The sequence below is a fragment of the Anopheles funestus genome, chromosome 3RL (assembly GCF_943734845.2).
Source record: "Anopheles funestus chromosome 3RL, idAnoFuneDA-416_04, whole genome shotgun sequence".
Classification (NCBI taxonomy): Eukaryota; Metazoa; Arthropoda; class Insecta; order Diptera; family Culicidae; genus Anopheles; species Anopheles funestus.
In genome coordinates this window covers 68,186,770-68,214,429 of record NC_064599.1, presented here as the reverse complement: position 1 = coordinate 68,214,429, position 27,660 = coordinate 68,186,770, and the positions used below count along the sequence as shown (strand labels likewise).

The window sequence follows — 27,660 nt, the reverse complement described above, 5'->3', positions numbered from 1 at the left end:
TGCGGCAAAACGTACGGCGCATATGAATTATGGTGATGGGTTTTTGTGCGGTAGCAAAATACGCGCTGTCCATCGAACGGAAGGCAGCAGATGCGAATGATTTGGGACGATTCGACTGGTGGCGGTGGTGTGTAGCATGTGTGCCGTGCCAGCATTTGTCAAACCGGATGATGATGGTGCAAACCACGTAGGACATTCGGTACACGGAATAGGCACGCAGCTTAAAATCTTTGGTTGGCGATGAAGAAGTAGATTCGTACTTTGTTGCCATTCTTAGATAAAGATTTTTCTTATGCTTCATACACTTTGCTTTTAAATCGGCCCATAATTCAACCTTTTAGAGCATTATGTGTTTTATTTCCTTTGAATTGCTTGCTTTCATAAAGCGTCTTAAATACGGGGCTCCTAAATGTATGCAATATTAGTACAAAATTTTGTTTTAGTTGATATTTCACGCTTAAAAATGTTATTACATATATTCAGAATTGCATAAGTGTCCAATGTTTGAGAGGAAGCTTAAGTCGATCGATATTATTTTATTTAATGTTGAATATTATTCATCCGTATTACAACAGATTTTGGTATGCTGATTGTAACCTAGAATTAAAAAAGAATCCCCTGTATAATTGTTGTACTTGCTGCAGCTATTGGAAAGTTGATAATACGACGAACTTTAAACATGATAGTGCGTAATAAATAAATAATTTATGAAATCCAACACTTTTAAATCTTCACAATATTAAATGCAATATTTTGATAAATATTTTTGTGAAGGTAATCATCGAAATTGTTTATAGTCGATATTTAAAAAAGAAGAAAAACTGTGTTCATTTTTTTATTATCGATTGCTAACGCTTGTAAACAATTAAATTAAAGCTAAAATAACACTTTTAAACATAAATTTCCAAAAAAATGAAAATTTTATAAGAGAAAATCCTCAAACTTAACTTAATTTGTACGCCTGCATGTATGCAACCTTTTGCACGACAATGCATTGAGCATTTTTTATGGTTTATCCAACTTGCCAGCGACAATCCCTTGATGAAGGAAAAGAGATTATTCTATATTTTAATGTACAATTTTCCACCACACAATTAGGCATACAACTCTTCATACGCTACAGTTAACAGTTGCATATTATCTGCACCGCAAGAGTCAATATATCTTAACGCGCCATCTTAAAACTGACAATGGCGCACGTGGCAGCACACCCGGCAACGGGCATAATAAAATATTTCGTCCATAAAATAAATCTGTCAGAAATTGTCACCCATCAATTCATCAATCGAATCAACGTCAATTGGTAGGTTCGTGATTTGCCAGGATGCGTCAACGGTCTGCACGTACTCTGCCAGCAAATCGTGACTGTATGTGAAAATCGTGAAGATATGAACCTCGGGGCCCGTTCAACCGCTACGATATCAGCAGGCTACTAGAGTGAACTATTGAACGATGCTCCAGGCGATATGTGAGACGGTTGGTGAGAGAGAGAGACTGAAGAAGAAAAAAAAATGGTCACGATCACAACGCGCTTCGTGTGATAAGACAGTCGCCGTTCCCGGAAATGTCCTAGCGTTGCGGTGACATTTGGCCCAGTGGAGTGTTGCTAATCCCTCTGGTAGCAGTAGCAGCAACGGTGAGCCTTCTGCCTAGCCGTATCACGGTACCCCGTCTAAAAGGCACTGCGAGTTGCATATCGTCGGTTGAGTGAGCAGCTTAATGTTATTATCTGCCGCTGCCGAAAGTGGGATGTTGATTGCCCTTGGTGGAAGACAGCTCAGCTTGCGGTGTAGATAATGCAATAATGCGCCTCGGCAGGCACTGAGTGTGTGTGGGTAAAATAGAGAAAGAGAGGGAAAGGAAAGAGGGAGTAGAAGAAAGAAGCCATGGTGGGACAAATTTTCCTTATGAGCTTTTCTTTATTTCCGAGACCATCAGATTATGGCTCGATTTGTCATTGGCTCGGTTGGTGGAAGGATCGTGAGGGGAAAGCGATTGCGGGGTGGATCATTTACCATGGTTTCCCTCTTCCACTCTGTTTCTTCCACCGCCCTTACCCACCACTGCTCACTTTAACAACCCAAATCGGATCAATGTTTGGCAGGGCTAAGTGAGCATCTTAAGCACCGGAGGACACCGAAAGCGTGCCATTCTGGGAGACATTAGCCACTGCCCGTGGAATGTTCGTTTGGGGAGCTGAGTTACTAGTTCACTCGGTACTTTACCTTTCCACCAACACACACACACACAGACAAACAAATACGGCTAGAGATGTATGCGGCATTGATGCGGTATGGCAAGATGGCTCTAATAGTCGACATCTTCCAAACGGTGGCACGTGAGGATTTTCCACATCGAAGGTTATTTGCCTATCCGTGGAAAGTATAGAGCGCTAACGTTGTCGAGCGTTCCTCTGCGTTCCTTGCTGGACATGCGGTACACCGTTACGCTTCGCATTTTGCTCACACGCCGAGTACCGGACCGACCTTTTTTCCTCTCCCTTCAAGGTCAATGGAGGCTTTTAGACGAGTGGTTTCTTTGTTGGGGTACAAAAATGGATACTAGCTGTGCGCTGAGAATGACTGCTCAGTTTATTTGTCCGTGCGATCATCGTTTCAGTTGGGTTCCTAAAAGAAGAGCTAAATGATCAAAACTCAGGAATAATATTGTAAATACTGGTGGCATGAAATATAAAGGGCAATAGTGAGATATTATATCTGGCAAATCCTATAAATTTTAAGAATTTCGTTTCTTTCCATATATTTACTTCTCTGACACTTCCGTGCAGAATTACATATGTAGAATCAAATTATTATTATTGAGGACTCCTAAGACATCATGTTTCGTGGTACTACAACCTTAAGAAGCCTTTGCCTTCTTAGCGGAATTTCTTGACTTCGTTTACTACAATCAGAGGCGCGGTCTCTATAGGATTTGATACCCAGTCCTGTCGTATACGTCCTGACATCCCAAGACTTCGATGACTAAACTGAATAATTGTCTAATATGCTCCAACATATTTACTTTCACATTGTTTCATTACCAGATAGCAACAAAATAACCGTCTATTTAATTTCATCTCTTACATGATTAACGCCTGTTTCATATCGGTATATTCGCCACAGGACAACACTCAACCGAAACAAATAGGCTTCGCTTTCATAACCAAATTTCTCCCTCGGGGAAAGGTTCGTCTTGTCGATGGCGTTCATGCGATAACGATGATAGACGTAAAGTGGTGTGTTTCTGTACATCTTGTGTGTCGAGTGTGTCTCAAAGTGCGGTGGGGATCAGTAGTACCGAAATGAGTCTTCGACCACCCCCAGGCAAGTCCCGAGGACAATGTCAATAAACCTTTCGGATTGATTTTGATTGTAGCATCACCGCATCACCACTGAAAGGTTTATTAATTTATCCCCTTATATGATGAACGGCTCGGTTACAGCGAAATGGTGAAAAGGAAGAGTTGGAGGATTCCCACCCGGGGGACACTCGTAACCCTGGCAATCGTTCTGTTCCGGGCATTTACCTGCATTAGAGTGAGAGGTAAATGTTGTGGACGGTGTTTTTACCCCTACCAGAACAAGTGTACTGGTACACAGGGTTATGTTTGTGTCAGAGATTAGAGAAAATGTTCCGCTACAATCCACAACCGGGTGACAACCCGAAACGATGGAAGGAGAACATCCGGCCACCTTTTCTTTGTTCGTGTTTTTGTTTATCCAACGCAATAATGAAGCGCATAATTCAAGCGAGGATCAACATTATGAAAGCGATAGCACAATACGATGCTTAGCTTCGTATCGGTTATCACCGGGACAGAGCAGTGCGATAGGATATCGCGTGCTCAGTTACTATTTTTAGGGTGCCGAGGACAGGGGAAAAACGTGACAGTAAGTTACGCGAAAGTACCGCAGTAATTTACTTACTATCAAACCATGCAGGCAACATAAACTTTAATCCTTTAAAATTACACCGGCGGATGGGATTTAGGAAGGAACAAATTAAATTGCAGCTGGTCGTGTTTCGTCTGCATTCCTCCGCTGTCGAAAGTAGATAGTAAGAATGAAAGGGCACTGCAAATGCTTTCGCTACCATTCTTCGCTTTTTGAGCCACTCCCGGGATAACGCTTTGCGAAAGAAGCAGATTTCGTGCGCACAAAACCACCCGTCGTTAGTCACTTATACGTGACATAATCTTTAGTTATAAATGAGCAGCGGAAGCTCTAACTGCTGCTAATGGTAATAATGCCATCACGACGGCAACGACGATGGCGACGTGGCTATTGCGCACCGTTTCTGGGTTTCCCTACCGTTTCCGGGTCTGACCTTTGGCTGCACGAGCGTTTGGTTTTTTTTTGTTTTGTTGCTGCAGATCTAACGCTTAATCCTACGTGGGCAGATCTTACGAGCGTATGTCGTGCTAATTAATGATCATTTAATTTCTGCGAAGCAAAACGGTAGTGTCGGTTGAAACAAACCACTGCTAACCGCTGCTGGACATTCTTCCGAAGGGTTGTTCAATTATTGCTGAGCTGAAAGAAAACGGGCATTCGACGGTATAACACCTTGGAGGTTGTGTTGGTATGGTAGCGTAATTCGATGAAGAAAAGATTTTTATGATCAAGAAATATCTAACAATTAATTAGTGTTTCTCGGTTTTTTGTTCTGTGCAATCAATGCAGTGAAGGAGACATTTTGGAAATTAAAAAAAGTGTTTAGTAAGTAGTCACTTTAAAGTTTGTGTTTTAAATGTTCGGTGCGAAGAAAACACTTGAATATAATATTTTTTTTAACTAAAGCTACATCAACCCATTTTGCCAGGACGAAAATCGCAATACGAACGCGACCAATTTATTTGTATTTTGCTGTGAAATTGGAGATGTCCTAATTTTTGATATTCTTTTAATATACAAATTCAATTATATGGTTAGAATTAATGGTTTCTTCATACATTTATTAAAGTTTAAAAGCAATAAAAATTAATAAAATTTGACTGAAAATGTTGCGCTTTAATAAACCAACATGTAGGAGATTGCATACTTTTAGGCGCATAATGCACGAAACTCAGTCCGCAGTTACAGGTAGTTCACGATTGTTATAGCGAAATAGGTTTATTCCTTAGAGTTGTATTAGTATTTTGATATTTTGGAATATTTTTTTTTAATTCAAATATTCTTGTCCAACTTCTCCAATTGGTTTACTAAAAATTTATAGTCTAATTCATTTTCATATTTAAAAAAAGAGATATTAGTTAATGTAATATTCTCAAAGTTTCTTATAGGCTGTAGAACGCATTGCGGAAGGTTGTGTTTATAAAACAATAAACCGATTTGATTCACCTACTTTTTTGCGCCACAAAGTAAAAGTTTATGAAGGTGTATGAAACTATACAAACCTAACACGCACAAGGTGGCTAACAAATTAAAGTTTGCTCGTTTGACGAGTCGCGAAGGTGAAAGAATGATTTTTCCGAGTCTACATTATATTTTTTTTCTTTCAAAATCCACCCTGGCTTAGAATGTTCCACAGCGAACAGTGCATTTGCGGACCCATGCAAGGAAAGTGAGATGCACGAAAAAGTCAGTGTTTTACCCAAAGGCGATGAAGGTGGGATTTCTTTGGTGTAGAGAAAAAAAACGCAAAAAACAAAGCCCGTGCGCGAAAAATAATAACTGCAAAGAAATGAACTTTCCAGGTGCAAGGGTGTGCGAAAACGAAAGCTTTACCATATTGGGTGGATTTTCATAAAACTTGCTACAGTTGACTTCCGCTTCGCGCACAGAAGCGAATCACGAAACCTGGCTACTTTAGCTACAAAAGTATGCAAGAACAGCGTTTGCCCGCCACTTATTTCGCTTTACCAACCTCCAACTTGCAGCCTCTTCCAGCATTAAAAATATGCTCAAGTTGTTTGATCCTCGATTTTGCAAAAAAAAAAAAAAACCCCCAACCGGTCACCGGGTACGTGACGCTTTGATTCGGTACGTTATCGGATGCAGTGTGCAGAGAATTTAGCATAAACTTTCTGGCGCAGAATATTGAATTTATTAAATTAACGGCAGCGTTACTTTCGTGCGCTTTTTTTAGAGCTGATTTTTTCTGTTGCAACTTACTTCGAACCGGACGGTGGAGTTTTGCTGGAGCGTCTTCCGATTTTGCACTGGATCATTCCATTCGCATCCTTTTGTTTCAAACCGTGTTCGGCTTCGGCACAGGTGCCTCATTGTAGGAAAACTTGCAAACCCCCGGGAAGCGCGTGATCCTTCTCTCGGATTTTGCTCACGTCGTCACAGCCACTTTCCGGTCGGTTACGGATGATTGTGCTTCGGCTTTTAAGCGATTGAAAATTTGCACCCGGTGAAAAAGTTTTTCGAGGAAAACCTTTTTCCCAATTCCGGTTGGTCTGCGTGAGGGTGAAAAATTAACCAAAGTTGTACAGGTGTGGCGAAGGAAGAAGCGAACGCTACCGTTACGTTTGCGTAGACACTTTGAAGTTTGTGTGACGTGAATAGGGCGTGGTGCTGTGGGCATCGGGTGTTTGTGGGGCCGATAGTTTGTGGAATGGCTTCTTGTAGTATTGCGGTGGAGGGGTTTGATACAGTTGAAGTGTGACATACGGGTAAATTGGATGTAGTTACCGGTCGTTTGCCGTGTGGAATGCAAATCAGGTTCTGGGTATTCCATTTGGTGACCACCAGCTTTCCTGCCACAAACCGCAACTGCACGTGGACCTGGGCTGACCATAACCAGAGCATGATAATTTCTGTGTGAATGTGTTTTGTGAATTTTCCCAAGCTAGTGTTACTGCTGAATTAAAGAAAATGTAGTAAGCTTATGTTTAGAAAATGTGTCTTTAAAACGCTTTTGATGTGTTTTAAATGTGGCGGATTAGGTAAATACAAAATTTGGAGAAAATTTTTTAATCTTTTTCCGGATTTTTACATCAGAAAAACTACAACAAAATATTGAGCTAAATTCGCAAACATGCTTGTAATAAACGTTCGAATTGGAATTTAGGCTCCAATGCAATAAGCAATAAGCTGCACAATGTTGCAGTTTTTGAAAACTATGTTTTTTTTGTATTTATATAAAGTTGAACTGTTTACTTGTCATAACGTTGACTTACATGATAATTTAATATCCTTACCCATCGGAACTTAACGACTTCCCCTTGTTCAGTTCAGAGTACGCTTAAAGGTTGGCAATTAACCACAAATTATAACCTTTTACAACCCATATTATAACGTTTTACCAAATATACGTATTTGAACTATTAAATATACTTTTCTGTTCTTTTCTTTTATAGTTCACTGTTAAGTGTGGCTGTAGCTCATTTTTAGATCCTTTCTGTCTAACGCATCATGCTCATCCGTTCATCTGAATTTTATCGTAACATGCTTGTTTTTGTTCATATGAACAGAGATATTTTAATATGACTCTAATTATTTAAACATCAAATCAAAAGTAGATAATGAATGGCAACTGTCAATTAATGTAACACATAACGCGTTGTAAATTGCAATTTTGATAGATCATTCTGAAGAAATTTTATTCATCTCTTCAACTCATGGGTTCAATTTTCAAGTAAATATTATATTTGATAAAAAACAGATTCTTAAATAATTTAATTGACTTGTTGAAATTGTGAATATCTTTTACTCCGATAAATTGGAACGCTGATTATCCATGCTTGTAGGGATTCTACTCTGGCCGGATAATGTATTCCGGATGCTGGATGAAATGTATGAAATGTATTGGATAGATGTCGTTAAGTGCATGGATATATTTTGATTATTTTAGTAGTCATTTCCACGCTGGACAGCGGCATTCCACTGTTTCAAAAGAAATTATTTCTTTTTGGGATGAAAATAATCTTTGTTTCAATTTACATGACCACCTCCTTTATATTAAACCACACGATAAATTGACACATTGTGTCACAAGATTTTATCTTCTATATAATAAATATAATAGTCAAGAAAAGAAGATAAAAATAGACGAAAAAGATTCAAGCATTTTGCTTTCTTTTCTTGATTATAAGGTCACGGATTTAGAGCTAAAATTTTTTATCTAACGTTTTGATATTGATTTTCAACCTTCTTTTGCTTCCATTTTCAGCATGCAACCGTACCCTGCACGGTGAGGCCGGAAGAACGTACGAGCTGCAAATACAGAACCCCCACGGCGTGTATCCGTTCGTGTGTCACCTAAACTTTACGGCCACCGGAGGCCTCTACGGTGACATTGTGCAGGTAAGCACCCGGCCAAACTGCCACGAACGACATCCTGTGCTTTGCGTTCTGCATTCCTTGTTTACCCTCGATTCATCAAATACCGCAATAACCCCTCACTCGCGAGGGCGAACGAAACGAACAGAAATGGTAGCAAATCGTCGAAGATTGCCAACGGGCGCATCGTCTTCATAAATTAAATTTTCAACAACCATAATGATAATCAAAAAGTGCCCCGTTTCTTGTTGCTTTTACCACACTAATGGATGGCCATAAATTCTTTTTTTCCGTTTTGCTTTTCACTCCCGCTGGCAAGAACCATTTTCCCAACGCGTAAACTAGCCTCGTCCCGTTGGTGGCGATTGTCTCGGACTTGGCCATGGGGTTTGGGTTAGTACTTTCTCATATTCTACCCGTTGCTTTTCCATTTTCCGCCTTCCACGGGGTAAACTATGGCAAACGTCAAATCGCATGTTCGATGGGCATTTTGCTTTGTGTTTCTTTTTTATCGAACATTTCTCGAACAGAGAAGATACTCCTTGGCCCATCTGTGTGAACTTGCCAGCATGGTTCATTCGCACGCTGCAAGGCGGTAGTGCCGAAATCAATAACCAAATTGAAAGTGAAAAATGTGTTCGCATTCCCTTTTTTTTGGCCCCCGAGGGTTGACGGCAAGTGAGAGTGAATTTTCATGTTCATCTCTAATTGATAAATAGGGAAACAGAATCTATGGACATCAGCCTGACATCCGCGAGACGACGTGCTTGTTGCGTACGTGTGTGGTTTTGGAGGTGGAAGAAATATCGCTGTCAAAGTCCGTTTCCTTGTACTCTGCAGAGGACTTTCGGAAGCCCGGTAGTGCAACGTCTCACTCTTTATACAAAACAAAATTAGTGGCCATTTCCTTCTGATTCCTGTATATATGGTTTCAGTATACTATTCAATTGATTATCTAGGAAAAGTTTTGTTCGGGAAAGGATGTTGTGGTAATCATCAATTTAATTACCGGCAAATGGAAAAACCAAAACCATTCCCCATCAAACGTCTGGCAGATGTATTTTCCTTGTACATGTCAATCATTGTTACTGCGCACAGATTTCACAGGTGCGTGAACGACGTTTTTTCATGGCTGTTTTTTTTTTTTGAGGGGAAATAAAGAAAATAAAAATAAGTTGCACTATTTTGAAAACAAGTAGAAATTACTTATTCTTCCCGAGAAAGGCACCGACCGGACCTACAATGCCACTAAATTAGATCAACAAATCCATTTTTCGCACGAGCCCAGTTTATTTACATTTAATTCAATTTATTTCCAATTTTGTTGACTTTTTCATTTGCGCTGACTTATGCTAATAGGGCACAAAAGAAGGAATAAGTTTTCCCTTTGCAAGCTGGCGAGAAATAGACTTTCGGTCGAATTTCCACCTGCAATACCTTTTCACCATCGACGAACGATACTCCCCACCATTTACTGGGAAATTTTCGTTGAACGATTCGAAGCTTCAAAGCGCTAAAATTGTTTAATTTATTCCGGCTAGTCAAACAGAAAAGTTTGTTTCACACTTTGATGAAGCTGATGCTCCGGGAATTGGAGAACAAATCGGCTCTGTTAATGGATCGCTGGTATAGCGCTAGAGATCGGATAGCGACCGTACGTTTCCTGGCGATTTGTTTGCCTTGTATCAAAGTCTTTTACCAAACGTTCCTTGTAATCATCGTTCGATTTGCTATTCCCGGCGTAGCTCAAACGTTACCGACTGTCTGGACGATTTGGACGATATTGTTCCAAATGGGAACATTTTGTGAACTTCTGCTCTAAAGCTGGGTTGGATTTGGGGCAGCTTGTTTATTTCGTTTGGAACTTTTTGCGCCGATCAAAAACAGCCAATCATCTAATTGAAAATCATAGATAACTTTACACCAGCAGGAAAATATAATACCTTAAATGTTTCACATGGCTAGCTACGTTTTATTTACTAAATTGATTTATTCGACAGAGAAAATTTTTTTTCTGATAGCAGACACTTGTAAAAGCTTTGCCTTGAATAATTAAAACATTGAAAAGAAAACAAAACAGTGCTTTTGATAGACAGATTGCATACTTTTAAGGAGTGAAGTAACAGCGATGTTTTCTTTCGATTCAATGATGCTGTTAGTCTTAATTTAATTTAATTTAATTTAATTTAATAAAAGTAATTTAATAAATAAATTCGATTTGTTACCAATATATTTTTTAAAATTTATGTATATTCTGTTTGAAATATTTTTTGCTTAGTACATTTCTACTACTTATGCAAAGAACCAGTTCTTTCCTTTCGCACATAATAAAGTTAGCTCAGTAATAATTTATTTCTTAAGTGAAAAGAAGCTTTCACCAAAGAAATAGTTTTTTTTCACCCCTCTACTTAACAGAGCAAATTGGAACAAAAGAAAACAAAAACTGTTAGAAATTCTTCGAAGAAAAGATTTTCAAACGAAATATACTTCCGCGGCTTGTAATGAAAAAAAAAGAGAGCAACTTCGGCCTAAGATTTAGCGAAGGCTTCGATGAAATGGAGAGCTTAAGTGCAGTAAAATGAAAGTTTTTTAATCACGACTGTCTGGCCGTCCTTGGTGCCTGAATGTCCCATCGACGGGATTAGTCGGAGGCATTAAAAGCACCCCATTACGTCCACACCCTTACAATGTGGGTGAGTGTTAGGAAACGATTTCCAAACGAGTGAACAGTCGACGTATAAAGTGACGTGTAAAACAAGCAGAACAAGTTTGCATTAAAGTTGTTTCTCTTTAATTTTTTTTTTGTATGTTGTGAGAATCACATAACTAAAGACACGTAATTTGTAAAATGAACAAATAGTAAAGTGTTTAAGGGTTCTTATCGTAAAAGAAACGGTTAATAAAGAACAGCACACTGCATTATAATAGAATAAAAAGTCAAACAAACATTGGTCAAAGCCGAATTAACCAAACTTTTCCATTTAAAGCTCTGCCGACTGAGGGGAAAAAGGGTCTTTAATCTTATTGATACTGATTTATTACCTTCCGGGCGTGGGACAGTAGTAGAATCTGTCCCAAAAATGTTCCTTTTCTTGAAGGAAAAGTTTTGCGGGAGTACATTAAAAATATCCGAGACAGTATGTTTCTCGAGTTCCTGTATCACTGAACTGTTCAAAAAATAGCTACTAATAGATAAAAGGTTTCTTATGATGGACAAGGGTACCCTTTTTTCAATCTTCGGTTTTTTACGGCATACAGGTTAAAAGTGTAAATAATCTTTTTAAAGTTGATATTTCTTGAATATGACATATTCATAATTGACTTAATCGCATCCTCGATCTCTATCTACCATTCCAGCTAAATCTGGCCAAGTTTAGTATTGGAAAATTTGTCGAAAATTTCCACGACCTTAAACAGCATGGCGAATGTATGGAAGGCTTCATGACTATCAGTGAGCAGGGCTTACCAAATCTCGACGGCAGATGGTGCGGGACGGCATCCGGCTATACGATATACTACAGTGAGACGCGATCGGTCAATGTAACGTTGCGTTTGGACAAGCTACCGCAGGCAAGCAGCAGTATGTCGAATGGGTTCGAGTTTCGTCTAATCTACAAATTTTTACGACACAGCGATGCAAAGTTAAGGTATGAACGTATCACTTTAAATTGTATTGCTTGGTTTAGTTGTAATATGTGTAAAACTGTTAGAAAAGACTCTTCATCTGGAGGGTTCGCACGCGTTAATTACGCGATACGAATCAATTTGAAACGAAGTTGAATTGATTTTAGAGTATTTTAGAGCTATAATAATGTATCTCGGGAACTACCTGTATAGAAATCATGTCACAAACAGCGACCTTTGTGTAACCTAAGCACAAATTGTACGCCTATATTTATGCAATTGAATGTGAACATTTATAGCATTTTTGAGAAATTTGAAATGGAAGTGTATTGTTTTTATTTTTCACAAGAATTACACATAAAGAATATGTTTGTAAATCAAACAAACCCAACACAAATAACTAACATACACATTGTTTGGCTTAAAAAAATGGATTTCCCTTCTCGATTTGTTCAATCCAATTGTACACTTCCATCCCTCATATCGATGAATGTGTTTTTGCTGCATTCCTTACGTTTGCAGCGTGATTTTGTCCTTTAAAGAAAACAAACAGCAAACAACCGTATACGGCATGCGGGCAAGAGAAAATTGAAAATTCCATTAAGTAATAAACTATAAAAGCTTGGTTTTACGATCCTGCCCTCCGTGTGAGTTGTGTGCGTTTGGGTTGACTGGAACGATAAAAGCAGCAAAAAATATAAATAAAACCAGCAAAATCCTCGTAAGGGAAAGCGGCAAAAATAAAAAGATGTTAACGCATTCGCACACAAAGCATGCGGCAGGAGAAAGTAATCGCTAGGCTGGGAGTTATACATCGGCACCCAATGTTGTTGGCATTAAATCTAGGTTATTGCATTTTATACACACCCGTGTGTGTGTCTCACCACTCTCTTTCGTTGCCTTTGGTGCTGACTTTCCACCATTTTCATAACGCAGTGTAGGAATTGTTGGGAAAATGGGGAGGGAAAAACCGTTTTGCTAGAATACAATTTACAAACGAATGGATTCGTATCCATTACAATCGATTCGGTCCAGGCACATTTGGTGCTTTGTGGGACAGGTGGGAGTACATACAAAACGGAATGCTTGTATTTATTGGCAGAGAGTAATATGTTGAGTTAATACTACATTTTTCTTATCATTGATACTGTGTACCGGGTCGATGTTCCCGGAATACCGTGTAGTGTTTTTATTTTTTGCTCACCAGCATTTCTCTATCCATTTGTACTCTTCCAGGAACGATAACCGGATATGGAACGGAGATCTCGTACCCGGCAGCTACTGCAATCGCAACTTTTATGACTGTGACAAAAGGTAAGTTCCGGTTCCAGTTACGTGTGTGTCGATTGGTTATAGGATGGTACGGAAACGGGTTATGTCCGTTCCCACGGGATCTGACGACACGGTAGGTTCCGTTCGGTTCAACTAGCGGGAGTTGGAACGCTTCACCACGGTTCACCTAATCCCGTATTTAGAGGGTCGAGATTGGAGCGTTAAACCTTTCGGATGCAAAAATGTGTATGTGAGAACCGTTCGATTCGGACAAACCGGGTCGACCGGGTAACGGTTGGATTATAAATTAGCCAATCTGCACGCTCGTACACGTTTTGTTCGATATCGTCCGGTGGTCCAATGTGTACAACGGTACTACGTACTAAAGCACCACATCGTTTGATTTTATTTACAGGACCTGCCGAATACGATCACCCAACTATCCCGGCATTTATCCGCGCAATTTAACATGTAAATATTATATTAATCATCGAGCGCCCCCTAGCGGTCTGCACGCGATGATCGTACTACGGCAACCGGACGGGCATAAATTAAACATGAAGGAGCAGGCGACACACCACGAGGCGAACAACCGGATTTTAAGGTAATTCATTATTGATGACTGCGACCCACACGCGAACGAGCGTCCGGAGTTTCGTTGCGTTAGACGCAACTTCAGGAGGCTTGGTATCTGGCGGAAATGTCTAAACAGATGTATACGGGGAAGAATTTTTTTGATGGGGGTATTTTTTTTTAATTTAACGAACGCACAATGAACGGATACAACGGCCATCAGGCATTGTTGTAGCATGTCCGTTCGCAAGGTGCTTAGGTGAATATTGATGCGTTCGCTTGTGCGTTTCGAAAGGATGATTTTGGTGAAATATCGTGAGCATCCTAAAGGGATGTCTTTTGGGTGAGTTTTAGTGGGGATGGAGCTTTCCCGTATCGATGCTGATGCTCATCGATGTTTTCGTATGGTGATGAATGACAGCTTTTAGTAGTAAACATACTTTACGGGTTGGAAAAGAGGATTTCATTCTAGAACTTTATTTACTCCCATAAAAAAGAGTACTTAAAGGTTATGTAATGGAAGTATGATTTTAGATGATGTACTGTCCGTAATAATACTGTACGAATTTTGAGGATGAAAGAAAATGTTGAAGATAAGGAATGGCTTCTGAATGAACTATGTCAAAAGTATGAAGAAGAAAAACTCGTTTTTTTTAGATTTTGCTGCATTTTTTCTAACCATATTGGAATATAATGTGTAAGAAATTAATTTTTGTTTTAATGCACGATGTTATTTTTCTTAGTGCTTTGAATTTGTTCAAATCCAGTGTACAGTCGTATCCTGAATTACACAGATAATACGTTAAGGAGAAATTCGCGCACAAGTCGTTAATTTAACATAAACGAATTATTGCATTATTGTTTTTGGTAAATCTTATTTCTCCATATCCTCATTATACTTATACTAACACTATAACCTCCTCGTGTAAAACATTATAATGAGTTACATTAAACCATTTCCAACACGATTAGGAAAACTCGTAATTACATCATGTTATTGTGTGCTACAGAAACATGTAGTTATCCGGATTGGGTTTTTTTTTCGTTTGTTTGTAAAAGGAGTGCCATTAAAATGAGGTTGCATTATTTACATGCAACATCAAAGTAACTGATAAACTGGACCAGAAGAAGCAGAAAACAAAAAAAAGGTTACAATACATCGTACGTAAACACACCCATTTTTACCCACCGCTTAACCTTGCTTCCCATTGTTTCCTATTTAATTCCGTGTTTGTAATAAACCACAATTAAACGATGTAACGGTTTTTTTGTTGTGGCTTGTTTCCCTTTATAAAAAAAGGGAGGAACGCAAAAAGGGGTGTGAAGGAAAACATGAATACATCACAACACTGACCAGAGAACATGGTTCATCCGTCACCACGGATCATCGTCATCCTTCTTGGATCATCACGCAACACATTTCGTGGGGACATGAAACTCATGGTCAGATTGGATGATAAACTGGACGCTTTATTTGGGTGTGAATCAAAAGCAAATAAATAGATCGGTTTGCACAAAAAAGGGCCAACAAATATACACAACCAAAAAATATTAATTTATTTGTGGTGAATGCATGGTTTATGTACAACTTTCTTTTATTAACTGCTTTTTGACATAAAGCGTAAAGTTGCTTTATCTCATACTACTACGAAATCAACGTATAATATTGAAATTGCTTCTCGAAGCGAAATATAAACAGAAAACTGGAGCAAAATAGAGTGCTTACGAGTGGCAACCGCGTAATCCCTACCTGAAATATGAGCAAAATAAATCCGATCACAGCTGGCAGTCACTATGCCAATCTGCGTCACAGCACGTCACCGGCACCGTAGGGTTGTTAATGAAAATTGATTACTTGCCTCGATGGGAATGGGTCGCGCGTACTCGGAATGAAATCCACGCATCCAAGGATGCGGTTACCAGAACTCCAGAATCTACCTTCCTATCATCATCAGCCGCACCGGCCCGGAATCGAAATACGGTCGCAATGGAAATGTTTAATTTTCTACTTTTCAACTGGTATATTATTGCACCGTGGTGGTGTTTCTTTTTCGCTGCAGTCTTGCAGTTTTGATGTAGCCCGTGTCAGATACAATTTTCCTCTTTTGCGAGCGCTTGTAAAGCCGTAATGCTTCAAACCTCGATGACCCTGCGGTCGAGTCGTGTAGCGTGCCGGCACAGTGCCGTCGCACATGCTTCAACCACAAAACCAGCAATGTAATTAAATATGACCATCGCCGTGGAAAAACCGCGCCCAGCTCTTTGATGAGCACAACCGGGGGGTGTCCGGTTTGCAGGAACATTTAAAATGTAACATACATACATATTGCACTTTTGCAAGTTAACTTTGCGCACCGGAATTTGCTATGCGTCGCAGGTTGGTTCGCATTACGCTGGAGTGCGAACTGAAAGCTCCGTATATTGATGGTCGCTTGGGAACAGATAAAAGAAAAGGCATTGTCGTTGCATTACAGTAAATTATGAGGCAAATTATTGTATTTTTTGTTTGTTTATTCCTTCAGAACGACTTGCTAGAATTTACCATAATTCTTGATTGCATTAATTATAGCAGATTGCATAGATTTAGGAGCTTAATCGGAAAAGAACTTATTTCAAAAGATGACAGTGTCGATATTATTTTTTTTATTTATGTATAATTAATTATTACGGCTTCGGTCGTATTGTCAGCCTCTGAAGCTGAAGAAGTACATTTTTCACAAGGCATTTCCTCCTTGCATTTTACTTTATCCCGGGCATACTCGGTTGTAAATGTGTTTTGTTGCGTTTGTAGTTGTTGTCGCTATTGTTGTTGGGTGTTAGAGATGTCCTATTTCAGTGTCGATATGGTACTATATAAATTTAACAAAAATGGAATTCCACTTGAAAAAGAATTTTTCGTTGCATTGAGACAATTATTGTTTTATAATGTTTTTTTTTTTTTCTTGGCTTAACGACCTTACAGGTCACGCCGGCCATTTCTGGCTTACTAGACTTATTTTACCACGTAGCCGGATAGTCAGTCCTTGCTACGGGGGAACGGTCCGGATGGGATTTGAACCCGGTCCGGCCGTGTGGACTGGCGCCGTTTATCACATGCACCACCGGACCGCCCTTAATGTTTTATAATGTTATGATAATATTAAAATTTTTTGTTAATTGCTTGTGTCAAGTATTGTTTTGATGGGTTCATTTACATGTTCTCCAATGTAATAAACAGAAAATATAGCGAATTTAACAAAATAATCAATATTAAGTTAAACTATATTTGGGACGGCCCGGTGGTGCATGTGATAACGGCGCCCGTCCACACGGCAGGACCGGGTTCAAATCCCATCCGGATCGTCGTCCCGTAGACATGGACTGACTATCCGGCTACGTGGTAAAATAAGTCTTGATACGGCCAGGCCGTTCTAACCGAGTAAAAAAGTCGGTTACTATAGAATTGAATAAAACAAAAACAGAATATTGCATAAATTTAGGCGTAACGCTGTAAAAGAGTGAATCGCGTGACGAGTTTTGCTAAACGCCTGAAGATATGCAATGGTACTGTTTTTTTATCCTAATATTATATCATGTCCATTTTAATTAATTTCTAGAAAAAATAGTACACTGAAATAGGCTTTCTTTTCTTTAACAAATTATTTAAAAATACAGCTTTGTGTTGGTCTTTCATAATATTTAATGTATTGTTGATCGATTAAGTATGTATAACATTTTTAAAATTTAAATTAAAAAAACAATAAACACAAATTTAACCTTAGCACAAAGTGCTCTATTCTGTAGCCAAAACGCTTCCACGTTGAGTGCTAATATTTTACTTTAATATCGCTATAAATTGCCACACGCGTTACAGCTTCACCTGTAGCGCAACTCTTATGCTAGATATTTCTTGATAAAGCTTCCAAAAGAAGAAAAAAAAACATGAGATTTCCGTATTTTCATCTCGTACAAAACTACTTCACACTAGCGACACATACACACATAGAGACACCGGTTTCCATATGGTTGCTTGAAACTAACGGCTAACTATCTCATCCACTCGGTCGAATAGAGAATTTACGGCTTTCCATTTCGGTTCGACCGTGAGCGAACAAGCGCACCTGGGTAAAAGTTCGGTTCGGGTTTTGCTCTTCCGTCCCGGAGGGGTTATGCTTTTAGAACGTATACCAACTGAAGGCAATGGGGGTAGTATCGGGAATGTGGTCAGAACGTTAAAATTTATCCAACTGCAGCCAAAATAGACTCGTTGTGCTGTTGCTGGAAGGCAGGAAGAGACTGGAAACCGGGGTAGATCCTGCCCGAAAGCAATTTCCAATGCAAAACTTGTAAATTATTATTTCAAATTATTATAGCCAACCACACACACGCACACACACACACACACCTACAAACCCGCACACCTTGTTTTCCGGGGAGCGGTGGACGTAACTTAAAGATGGTCTATTCTTCGTTGAAGCGAAGCGCACTTCGCTTTGGTTAGGAAATATTTTAAAGGCAAATAGGTGCAATGATGCATTTTAACCGCTTGGGAAGGAGTGGAGAAGGGAAACAAGTGATTTTCATACTTCTCCATAGCTTCCCATTGTATTGAGACTGTGCACATTTCTTTATGTGTATCTGTGTACATACATTTGTATCTACTTAAGCAAGATTGTACGGGAATGGCTTCAGTTTCGATTCTCGTGAGCCACTATTCGTCGTTCGAGCTAGTTTACTACACAAGACCGTACCCTTAACTTTTGCAGTTCGAATTGGCTAAAGGTGGAGGAAAACTTGCTCTCGCTCTCTTTTGGTTTGTGGGGCTGCGAACGAACGATTTCCCATTCCTTTATCCAACCAACTCCACCGTTGCAATGATGGTTGTGGTTTTGGGAAAATATAAGTATAGATTGGTGCTAGGATTTTTGGGCAAACCGACCGTAAAGGAATGGGGGAAGTGTAGGAAACATAGAAAAAGTTAAGGATTTATGGAAAACCTGTTGGGTTAAGGATTTGAGGTAAATTTCGAAACAGATTCCGTGCGGGAAAGAAAGTTGTTCCTTTTTCAGTGAACGTGAACACCCGGCCCCGGCTATACAACTATCCCATTCGAGTGTTTGGTTTGGTGGAGGTCGCGATGAGGTCTCTGTTGGCGGGTGATGGACGCAAAGGGAAGACTAAAAACTTTACCCAAAAACCAGTTAGTCGAGCCGGTCCAGCTAGCTCCATGGTTTAGAAACGAACGACTGATTGCGATTGCGATAGAAGCGTTGCGTGAGGAACTAAAGGGTGATCGGTTTGAGGTACGATAATTTGATTGGAAAATCAATTGGGCGATATAGCGCTTGGAGTTTTTTTTGTTGTTGGGGGTTTACAAGGTGTTTCCACTCGTTCGGTTAACGTTGCACGGAAAAGGATATGCTTGGGTGAGTCTGGCATTTCGCAACCGGAGGATAGACGTCTGGCTGGATTGACTTTGCTACGCGTTGGAAGGTGTTAAAATATCGTGCATGAAAAGGAAATGGCAAAAGGATGGGGATGGTAATGGGTAGCGAAACTGTTTGATGTACACACATGATGGATTGAAGTTATTTAATACATTCTGCTGGATATGTAGCGCGATGAGTACTTGGGGTTAGGCTACATTGTTGCTGAAATTGGTTTATTTTGGAATTGAAATCATGACAGGGTTTTTGTTGATTTGTTGACACTATAATGATGTAACTTCCATGTCCAGGAGGATTTGTTTCTTTAGGCATTCCTTGTATTGTTTACTGCTTGGTCGATGAAGAATAATAGATGAAGAGAGTGAATGAAGAAGACGAGTTACAGAGTTAGAACAAATGTTGTTGGATTGTGTCAGGATTAATGACTAACATGTCTTGCAACAGTGTGCTAAATTTTTTAAGGGTCTCTTCTTGGTAGGATACTCTGTATTAGCAGTTCTTGGGATCTTGTTGTTCACTAACAGAATTGGATCGCCGGACCGACGAGAATTAGTAGTTGTTAATGTTCTTCCAGATCCATCGCAAATTGACGGAAGGTAACTCTACGGCTTGCATCCGGAAGTCTTACAATTATGTGCTGATCCTGGTTTTAAGATGAGAAGTATGTTAAATACTAGATCATCGTTCTCAGGCAAGCATAAGTTGTCGAGTCCTGAGTTACCAGCACAAGCTATGTGTTTTGCTCTGATCCACAAACAATATTTTTGGCAATGTTCCGATTCACAGGCAGTGAATTGTATTTTTGATCACAATTTGGAATTCGTGTACTCTTCTCATTTTTGCTAAGTATGGTGGTGTATGTGATAAACGGCGCCCTTCTACACGGCAGGACCGGGGATCAAATCTCAGGTTCGGCCCGTCCCTCCGTAGCAAGGACTGACTGATCCGGCTACGCGGTAAAAATAGGTCTAGTATGCTAGAAATGGCCGGCGTGACCTTAGTGGTCGTTAAAAGTCAACAATAGAGAAAGAGAGAGAGAGAGAGAGAGAGAGATAGAGAGAGATCTCTTTCTGGGTAATTACTTGAGGTTCATTGGGGGATGACTTTGAAGGAAACTTTCGCATAAAAATGACCATCTTGTCTAGGCATTTCTTTAATATAAGAACCGCAGTGCTGCTACAATCTTATATTACAGTGAAAAGAAATTTAGTCAATACCCTGTAAGTTGATTATGGCAACGTAAAATACACTTTTACCACAAGAAAAATGCCTTCCGTACGATTTTATAAACCTTCTTTATACATTAAACTAAACTCCGCATTTTTTTATTCTCATTTACCGCAAACTACAATCGGGTTATGAATTAAAAAATTTAAGGCTACCTTCGAGGTGTTGAAGAGACTAACTATTTTATAACGATCGTGCGTGCGTTTGATTGCCTTCGAGGAACGGAGGTCTATGTCCAGTTAACCTAATAAACGGTTTTGAATAGGAACAAATCGAGCAGAGAATGGGGTAGAACATTATAAACACTGGCGCATTGACCATTAAAAAAAAAACCGGCAACAGGAAGGATCGCGTGACGAATCGTGCCCGTTTGATTTAGCTACCGGTCAATAAACAAATTAGAAGAGTGCGTGTTGATGACCGAACTGGTAATGCTAATACTTCCTGATCGTAAATTTTTATGACCCTCCGGCACTGGAACCGTGTCAAATGGCACACTTTACCGTTGGAATGAAGCGTTGAAGTGTTTTTTTTTATTTTCTTCATTTTTCATGTCGAGGTGAAGTTTTATATCAGGAATTGGGAAACAAAGTGCGATAGTCCATCAGCTATTCTGTTTTTTTAAGGTTATGTTGATAGCTAACAATTCCGGTTTTCTTGTGTTTTTTTCACACGAAAAAATAAAATCCACACCAGGAGTTGGGAGCAGTGCGACGAGGCACAGGACTATCTCAGCATTTACGACGGTGCGGCACCGGAAGCACCGACCATTGGGAGAATTTGTGGTGGAGACGTCCTGCCGGATATCGTATCCAGTGGTCCGGAGATGCGTGTCGAGTTCCACACGTCCCCGTTTGATGTGCCGTTCCATCCGAATCCCGTCACCTTTCTGCCCGGGTTCGAGCTAGAAGTACACGTAAGCAGCGTCCGGAGTTGTGAGTTTGTGTTGTGGCGAGATCTTGATTAAATTGTGGCACACATTTCCTTCCCTTGCGCAGGTTCTGTACGTCAATTCGAACTCCCAGTCGTACATCCGGCAGCCGGGACGCTGCGAGTTCATCATCAGTGCGTTCGAAAGCCAGACGGGCGAGCTGGAAAGCCCGCAGCACACGTTGCCACCGGAAAGCTCCTGTCTGTACCACTTCCAGGGTCGGCGGCATGAAACGGTTTGGGTATCGTTCATCAAGTACCATTCCGCAATCGATCCTACCGGGTTCGAGTCACCGGCGGAATGTGTGACGCAGTTACGCATCTGGGACGGTCGATGGTCGTCGGTAACGTCACGCCCCTACGGTAAGTAGCGTCCGTGCTGGCTGGCCGTGGTATTGAGGTGGGGATATTTATGTTAGTTTTTTTAGGCGCCCCACCGGACTACCAGCGGAATGCGAGCCTGATCGAACAGATCTGTCGCGAGGAGGTACCGAGACTTTGTTCCCGTTCGTTGGTAGCGAAGGGTAGTCGACCCTGCTCAACACAAGGTATGGACGCTCGTTTTATTGGAGATGATAACGATAATAGCTACAGCTGCTATTCTGCTTACCCTATTCCAGAGAGTTATCTTTCGACGGGTTCCGACTTAACGATCGAGTATCGTCCAAGTCCCATCGGGACGGCTCGTCTATACGGTCCCGCATCGGCTTTTAAGCTGAGGTATGAGTTTGTGGACAACTCGCTCGGTGGAGCACCATTGGAACCGTTGGTAGCTCCATCAGCTATGCCAGAACCGGCCGCACTAGTGCAGTTCCATCCCAAATCTTGCGATCGGGTCTTTCGCTCTTCATCAGCATCACGGGGCATCTTTCGCTCACCGTCGAACGTTTTCATGTATGGACGTGGAGGTTCTCCAAACATTTCTTGCATCATCCGGTTCGAAGCGAGCGGCGGTGAAAGTGTCAGGTAAGCTTGCACGAAGCTCTTGATCATGTAATCTCACGTATATAGCAACGAACCTTTATGCCCTTCCTACAGGTTAACGATCACCAGAGCACGGTTCGGTGGTAGATCGTGTCAAAATTTGCAAAACCGATCTGGACGATGGCACTGCAACCATCATGGTGGACCGGTGTCAGATTTACGCATCAGCGAAGTACCATGGACGGATGTGTCGCCGTTACCGCGCGACTGCCTTTGCTCCGATGTGTCCGGTTCGATAACGCTCGCACCGTTAGCAGCTAGCATTGTGGAGGTGAAGTTTACCACGCTCCAGATGGAGGTGGATCAAGATTTCCGTGACTTTTACTTCGAGGGCCGGTACGAGTTTGCGCGCGACGGTTGCGAGACGGATTGGTCCGAACGACGGCTACGGGGACGTAGTGGCGATGCCTACCTGAAACCGACACCGTGTCCCGCACTGATCCAACCATGGTTACTGGAGCCCGAAACGGACAGTAGCTATCTGGTGCTGAAGCTGAAAGGGTTCTGGATGCCGCCGCTACTGCAATCGGCACCACCCTGCCCGACCGATGCCCGCATTACCGTCTACTCGACGAACAATCCGAAAAACTCGCGCGATCTCTGCCCATCCGGTCCGGATGTGGTAGCGTTCTCGGATGGTTGGGACCGTGCGTACGAGTTCAGTGCGATGGAAATTTCCAAGAGTTTGATTATCGAGTTCAAGAGCCCACGCCGGCCACCGGTCGAGCTGATCGAGTACAAGTTCTCGTGGATGGAGATCTTCCCGGCGCACGATTGTCCGCACCGTTGCCAGGAGCTGCAGGCCTGCATCCCGTCCGAGCTGTGGTGTGATGGCAAAGTACACTGTCCCTCGGGACAGGATGAAAGCCCAACGGAGTGTGATCTGCGATTGCCACTATCTCCGCTGCATGTCGGTCTAGCGGCGGCCACCCTTACGCTCGTGCTCTCGCTGGCGGCCGGTTTAACTGCCTGTGCCCGCCGCAAGCGGGGTGAAAAGAAGCACCTGCAGAGTGTCCATCTGGATGCAGCCGGACGGGGTGGTTATGGGCAGCCACATCCACACCATGGTTCCGGCTATCCACACGCTAACCATCACCTCCAGTCGAGCCACGCGTTGACACCACTCTACCTGGACCCGTCGAAGGATAGCTTCTGTTGACAGGAGCTGGAGACTTCGGTGTAGCCAATGCCGAAGTCGTCGCAGGACTTTTACTACTTCGCGTTCAACCAACACGCCACCAGCACGAGCAGCTGCTGAGTGGACGGTTATGGACGAACGGTGACGTTGTGCACAAGCCCGGTGGCGTACGCGTAACTAACGAAACAACAAAATGGTGATATTTGACACGTGTAGCGTGTAGCGTCGCAAAAGCGTGCCGATTCGAGTATTTAAACGAGTTACATAGGAAAAGGAAAGGAATTGTTTTTAGAAGCCGTAGCATATTCCCCGTAGTATCCCCGTCAAGCCGAATGGAAGCAGACGGACAGAAGGTTGGTTTTTAATTGTGACAATCAGTTGTGGCAGAGACAATTCTACCCTGCTAGGGTCGCGGAAATTATGTGCGATTGGAAAGGGGGGAAAAAATTAAGGATTTGAATGGAGTGTAAATGATGCAAATTATTAGTAACTAAAATGGTTGTGATGGCCAGTTTTAAGAACATGAGGACAAAATGGTGTGATTACGTTGTGTGGGAAAGGATTTTTTTCTAAACGATTGGTCTATTGCAATATTTTTATGCAAAAATTCTTTACTAATAGCAAAGATGTTTCGTTTTAGACGATTATTGTTATTAATTTTTGCATTCGAAATAATGTTACCTTTTTTGTTTTTTTTAAATTCGAAATTAGCAGAAAATCACTCCATACAGACATGTATGAAATATGGAAGGAATTGTCACATTTTAGTGTAGCTTGATTAAAACTACAAACGGAATAGTGAATGCGGGAGCGTATTAGTAAAAAGAAAAAAGAAAAAAAAAACAATTCCACTGTAAATAGAACCAATGAAACTGTGAACTGGTCAACAGAGTTGATTATCCATACACAGGAAGAAGATGTGAACAAAAAAATTCTCCTCCAGTACAATCGACAAAATGTATGTTCGCTTTGCTAACACAAAACCTTTAGCCGATAATGCTCTAAACTTTTATATTTTTAAAGTACCGTTTTCATCACAACTCCCCCTTGAGAAACGACACCATGTACAAAGATGCAGCTGCTGTTATGTCAACGTATTGTATGTTTTATTTTTTATGTTTTTTTTATCCCTTTATGATACGTACATTAAAGCAAGCTTACACGGCGTTCCGATAGAATGGAGAAGGAAAAAAACAAGGCGAATAATTATAACACAGAAGTATGGCCCATACATGCGTGGCAGAAAAATAAAAACACACAAAAGCAAAAACACAACACACAACACAAAAAATCCAAAATGCAAAAAAAACCTTTTTCTCAAATCGTCAAATGATAATGTGATTCTCAGTAGTTAAGCAAAGAAGAAAGTAAAAACCGGGGAACTAACTAAAACTTGCACTGCATAGATAACGGGGTGTAACGGTATGGTTTAGCCGTTACGATTGTAAAGGAAACACCCGTAACCTGTCTCGAAACATAACTCTTCGATCATCGAATGGGTGAAAAAATACACACATACACATACACGTACACAATGAATGGAAAAGCAACAAAAAAAAACCCCACAACTCAACTCCCACAAAAGCATTCCAATTTTTCCTCCCTCAATGAAACGAAGAAGACGAAAAAACTCATCTTCCATTTGACCGTAAACATTGTACAGAGTTTGAACGCGTGTAGGAAATAGTAATGAATTCTAAACATGAGCATAAAAAAAATGGTAAGACTATACGATCGAATACACAACCGAATGTAACGTTACATTCCATACAGGAAAAGAGACATCAATGCAACAATGAGCAACAAACCCCTCGAGAGGTTGTGAATCTGGCGCGCGCGCGTTACAGTGGCGGAGGAGTGGGGGCGCGTTCGCACTTCCAGCTCGCGACATCTTCCTCCGGCTGTGAAATGGATCTTTTCCAAAATCGTCAAACCCTGAATGACACATCGGATACGAACCTTTTGCTGGTAGTGGATAATGCGTACATGTGTTTGCGTAGGTGATAAAGAATAAACTACGGTAATTGTTAATAACCACTATGTAAATGATTGTCGACTTTAGGGAGTAATTTAGAAGGAAAATGTAATTCCTCTTGTCTCAAAATAATCGAACAGCAAGAATAAAAAAAAAAACAAAAACACACACACACATACAATCTAAAGAAAAGAAGAGCAGTTGGCAAGACATAAGTTGTGCTGTTCGATATGGATAATGAAGCGAAAGCATTTCTCTCTGTTTCGTACTGCAACGAACCCTGCAAAAGATGCCGTTGCTACACAATGTTCAACCCACTAATGTTCCCTGCTTTTAAACGAAACCGTGTCGATACGCTAGCTGGTAAGCTCTCTGATACCGTGCGGGAAGTGTGTAGGCAAACAAAGCACAATTTCTTTAAAGCCGTGCTAGTTCTGTAGCATTGTGCTTCGGTGTCAGAATGAGCAAAACAAAAACCAAAACAAAAAAAAAACAAGAGAAAAATTTAAAGCAAATAGGGATGTAAATAATTAGTACTTATGTAAAAGGCGGTCGTTACCAGCATAAGGGAAATACGTTTTGACGGAGAAGTCGAAGGTGTTGAAGAATGGAAAGCAGAACAAAAAAGAAGTAGATGTATAAGTAAAATGCTCGATGAGGCACTAACTTCGTCGACGACGAAATCGGTCTAGTGATCAAATAAAGTCACGAATTTTCCTACCGGGCGTATGTCCGCATGGAATGAAACATGAAGCAGTTGTAAATTGTGTTTTACTGCAAGGAGAAAGAACTCATGGTACGGTAAATAAATATGTTTTTCAATTTTCAATAACGTCTGATGTAACGGCAACAGTACGTTATCCCGTCACTAAACGCTTAGCAATTGTCACGTTTGCGAACGCGATTCAGATTTTTTTTTTTGCGAAACTCCATATAAAAAAATTGCTAAATGCCGCTGTACGTGTATTTTCCGCGAAAAATCGCTATTCGACGCCATGACAGTTTTCTGTAATGGCAGGCCAGGATAGCTCGATTTTGCTGGCAATAACAAGGTAAACAAATACAAATTCATAATTTAGATCGGTAGAGTATCTTTAAATATTGTAAAGTTTAAATAACCAAGTGCCTTTCTATTTTAAAGTATGTACGTGTTGTATAAAATTATTTTGAAACTAAATATAATTTTTGAAATAAATATATGGCTGTAAATTCGAAAAAAAATCTCATCTCGTGGAAATTTCCCCAAAAAAAATGTATAAATTTGAAAAACTCCTAAGGCTAATGCCTGAGCTTTTTTTAAGAAATAAGGCAAAAAATTAGTCTCTTTTCACTCAAATAATGTTTTAAACAAATAAAAGAATAAAAAATAAAAAAAAAATAAAAAAAAATCTGAAAATTTGAAAATTTCCTAAGGCTCATTTTTGCGCCAAGTTTTGCCTATAACTCGGTCGGTATCCAACGGATCGCCAATCTTTAACTTGTGGTCGATAGATGGCCCCAATGGCTACATTTACTTCTTGGACGGCCATGCCCTCAGATGTCTGTGCCAGAAGTTATCCGAGGAACCAAGTTCTTTACCCTGTTTGAAGAAAATGTAAAATTTTCTTCATTTTTGAGTAATTTAGCAAAATTTATTAATATGATATATTTTAATGCGAATTTTGTTGCAATAAGTTTCTTTTCACTTAAATAATGCTTTAAATTAAAAAAAGTATAAAAAATCAGAAAAAAAATTTTAAAAAATTTTCAACTCGAAAATTTCATAAGGGGTACCCCTTGCCATTTTTTTGAGAAATTTTGCAAAAAAAATTAAATTGATTTATTTTAATGCCAATTGGTTGCAATGAGTTTCTTTTCACTCAAATAATGCTTTAAATTAAAAAAAGACAAAAAAATCAGAAAAAAATAAAAAAAAAATAAAATTTTGAAAATTTCATTAGGCTCATTTTTGCACCAACTTTTGCCTATAACTCGGTCAGTATCCTATGAATAGCCAATCTTTAACTTGTGGCCGATAGATGGCACCAATGGCTACATTTTCTTCTTGGACGGCCATGCCCTCAGATGTCTGTGCCAGAAGTTATGCGAGGAACCAAGTTCCTTACCCTGTTTGAAGAAAATGTAAAATTTTCTTCATTTTTGAGTAATTTAGCAAAATTTATTAATATGATATATTTTAATGCGAATTTTGTTGCAATAAGTTTCTTTTCACTTAAATAATGCTTTAAATTAAAAAAAGTATAAAAAATCAGAAAAAAAATTTTAAAAAATTTTCAACTC

At 40.3% G+C, this 27,660-nt stretch overlaps 1 protein-coding gene across 5 annotated transcripts in view; it reads left to right on the top strand.

The window, feature by feature from the left end:
- Nucleotides 1-26,133, top strand: part of LOC125769015 (uncharacterized) — a 257,007-nt gene extending 230,874 nt beyond the window's left edge. For 4 of the 5 annotated variants that reach the window (XM_049437383.1, XM_049437382.1, XM_049437384.1 and 1 more), the window contains 9 exons: nucleotides 8,122-8,255; nucleotides 11,589-11,878; nucleotides 13,092-13,169; nucleotides 13,543-13,731; nucleotides 21,050-21,269; nucleotides 21,352-21,646; nucleotides 21,703-21,831; nucleotides 21,904-22,249; nucleotides 22,322-26,133. In XM_049437383.1, coding sequence (XP_049293340.1) covers nucleotides 8,122-8,255; nucleotides 11,589-11,878; nucleotides 13,092-13,169; nucleotides 13,543-13,731; nucleotides 21,050-21,269; nucleotides 21,352-21,646; nucleotides 21,703-21,831; nucleotides 21,904-22,249; nucleotides 22,322-23,426 — 2,786 coding nt within the window. In that variant the 3' untranslated portion in view covers nucleotides 23,427-26,133. The remainder of the gene's footprint in view (nucleotides 1-8,121; nucleotides 8,256-11,588; nucleotides 11,879-13,091; nucleotides 13,170-13,542; nucleotides 13,732-21,049; nucleotides 21,270-21,351; nucleotides 21,647-21,702; nucleotides 21,832-21,903; nucleotides 22,250-22,321) is intronic. The other variant, XM_049437387.1, reaches the window with a different exon arrangement.
- Nucleotides 26,134-27,660: the final 1,527 nt, after the last annotated feature.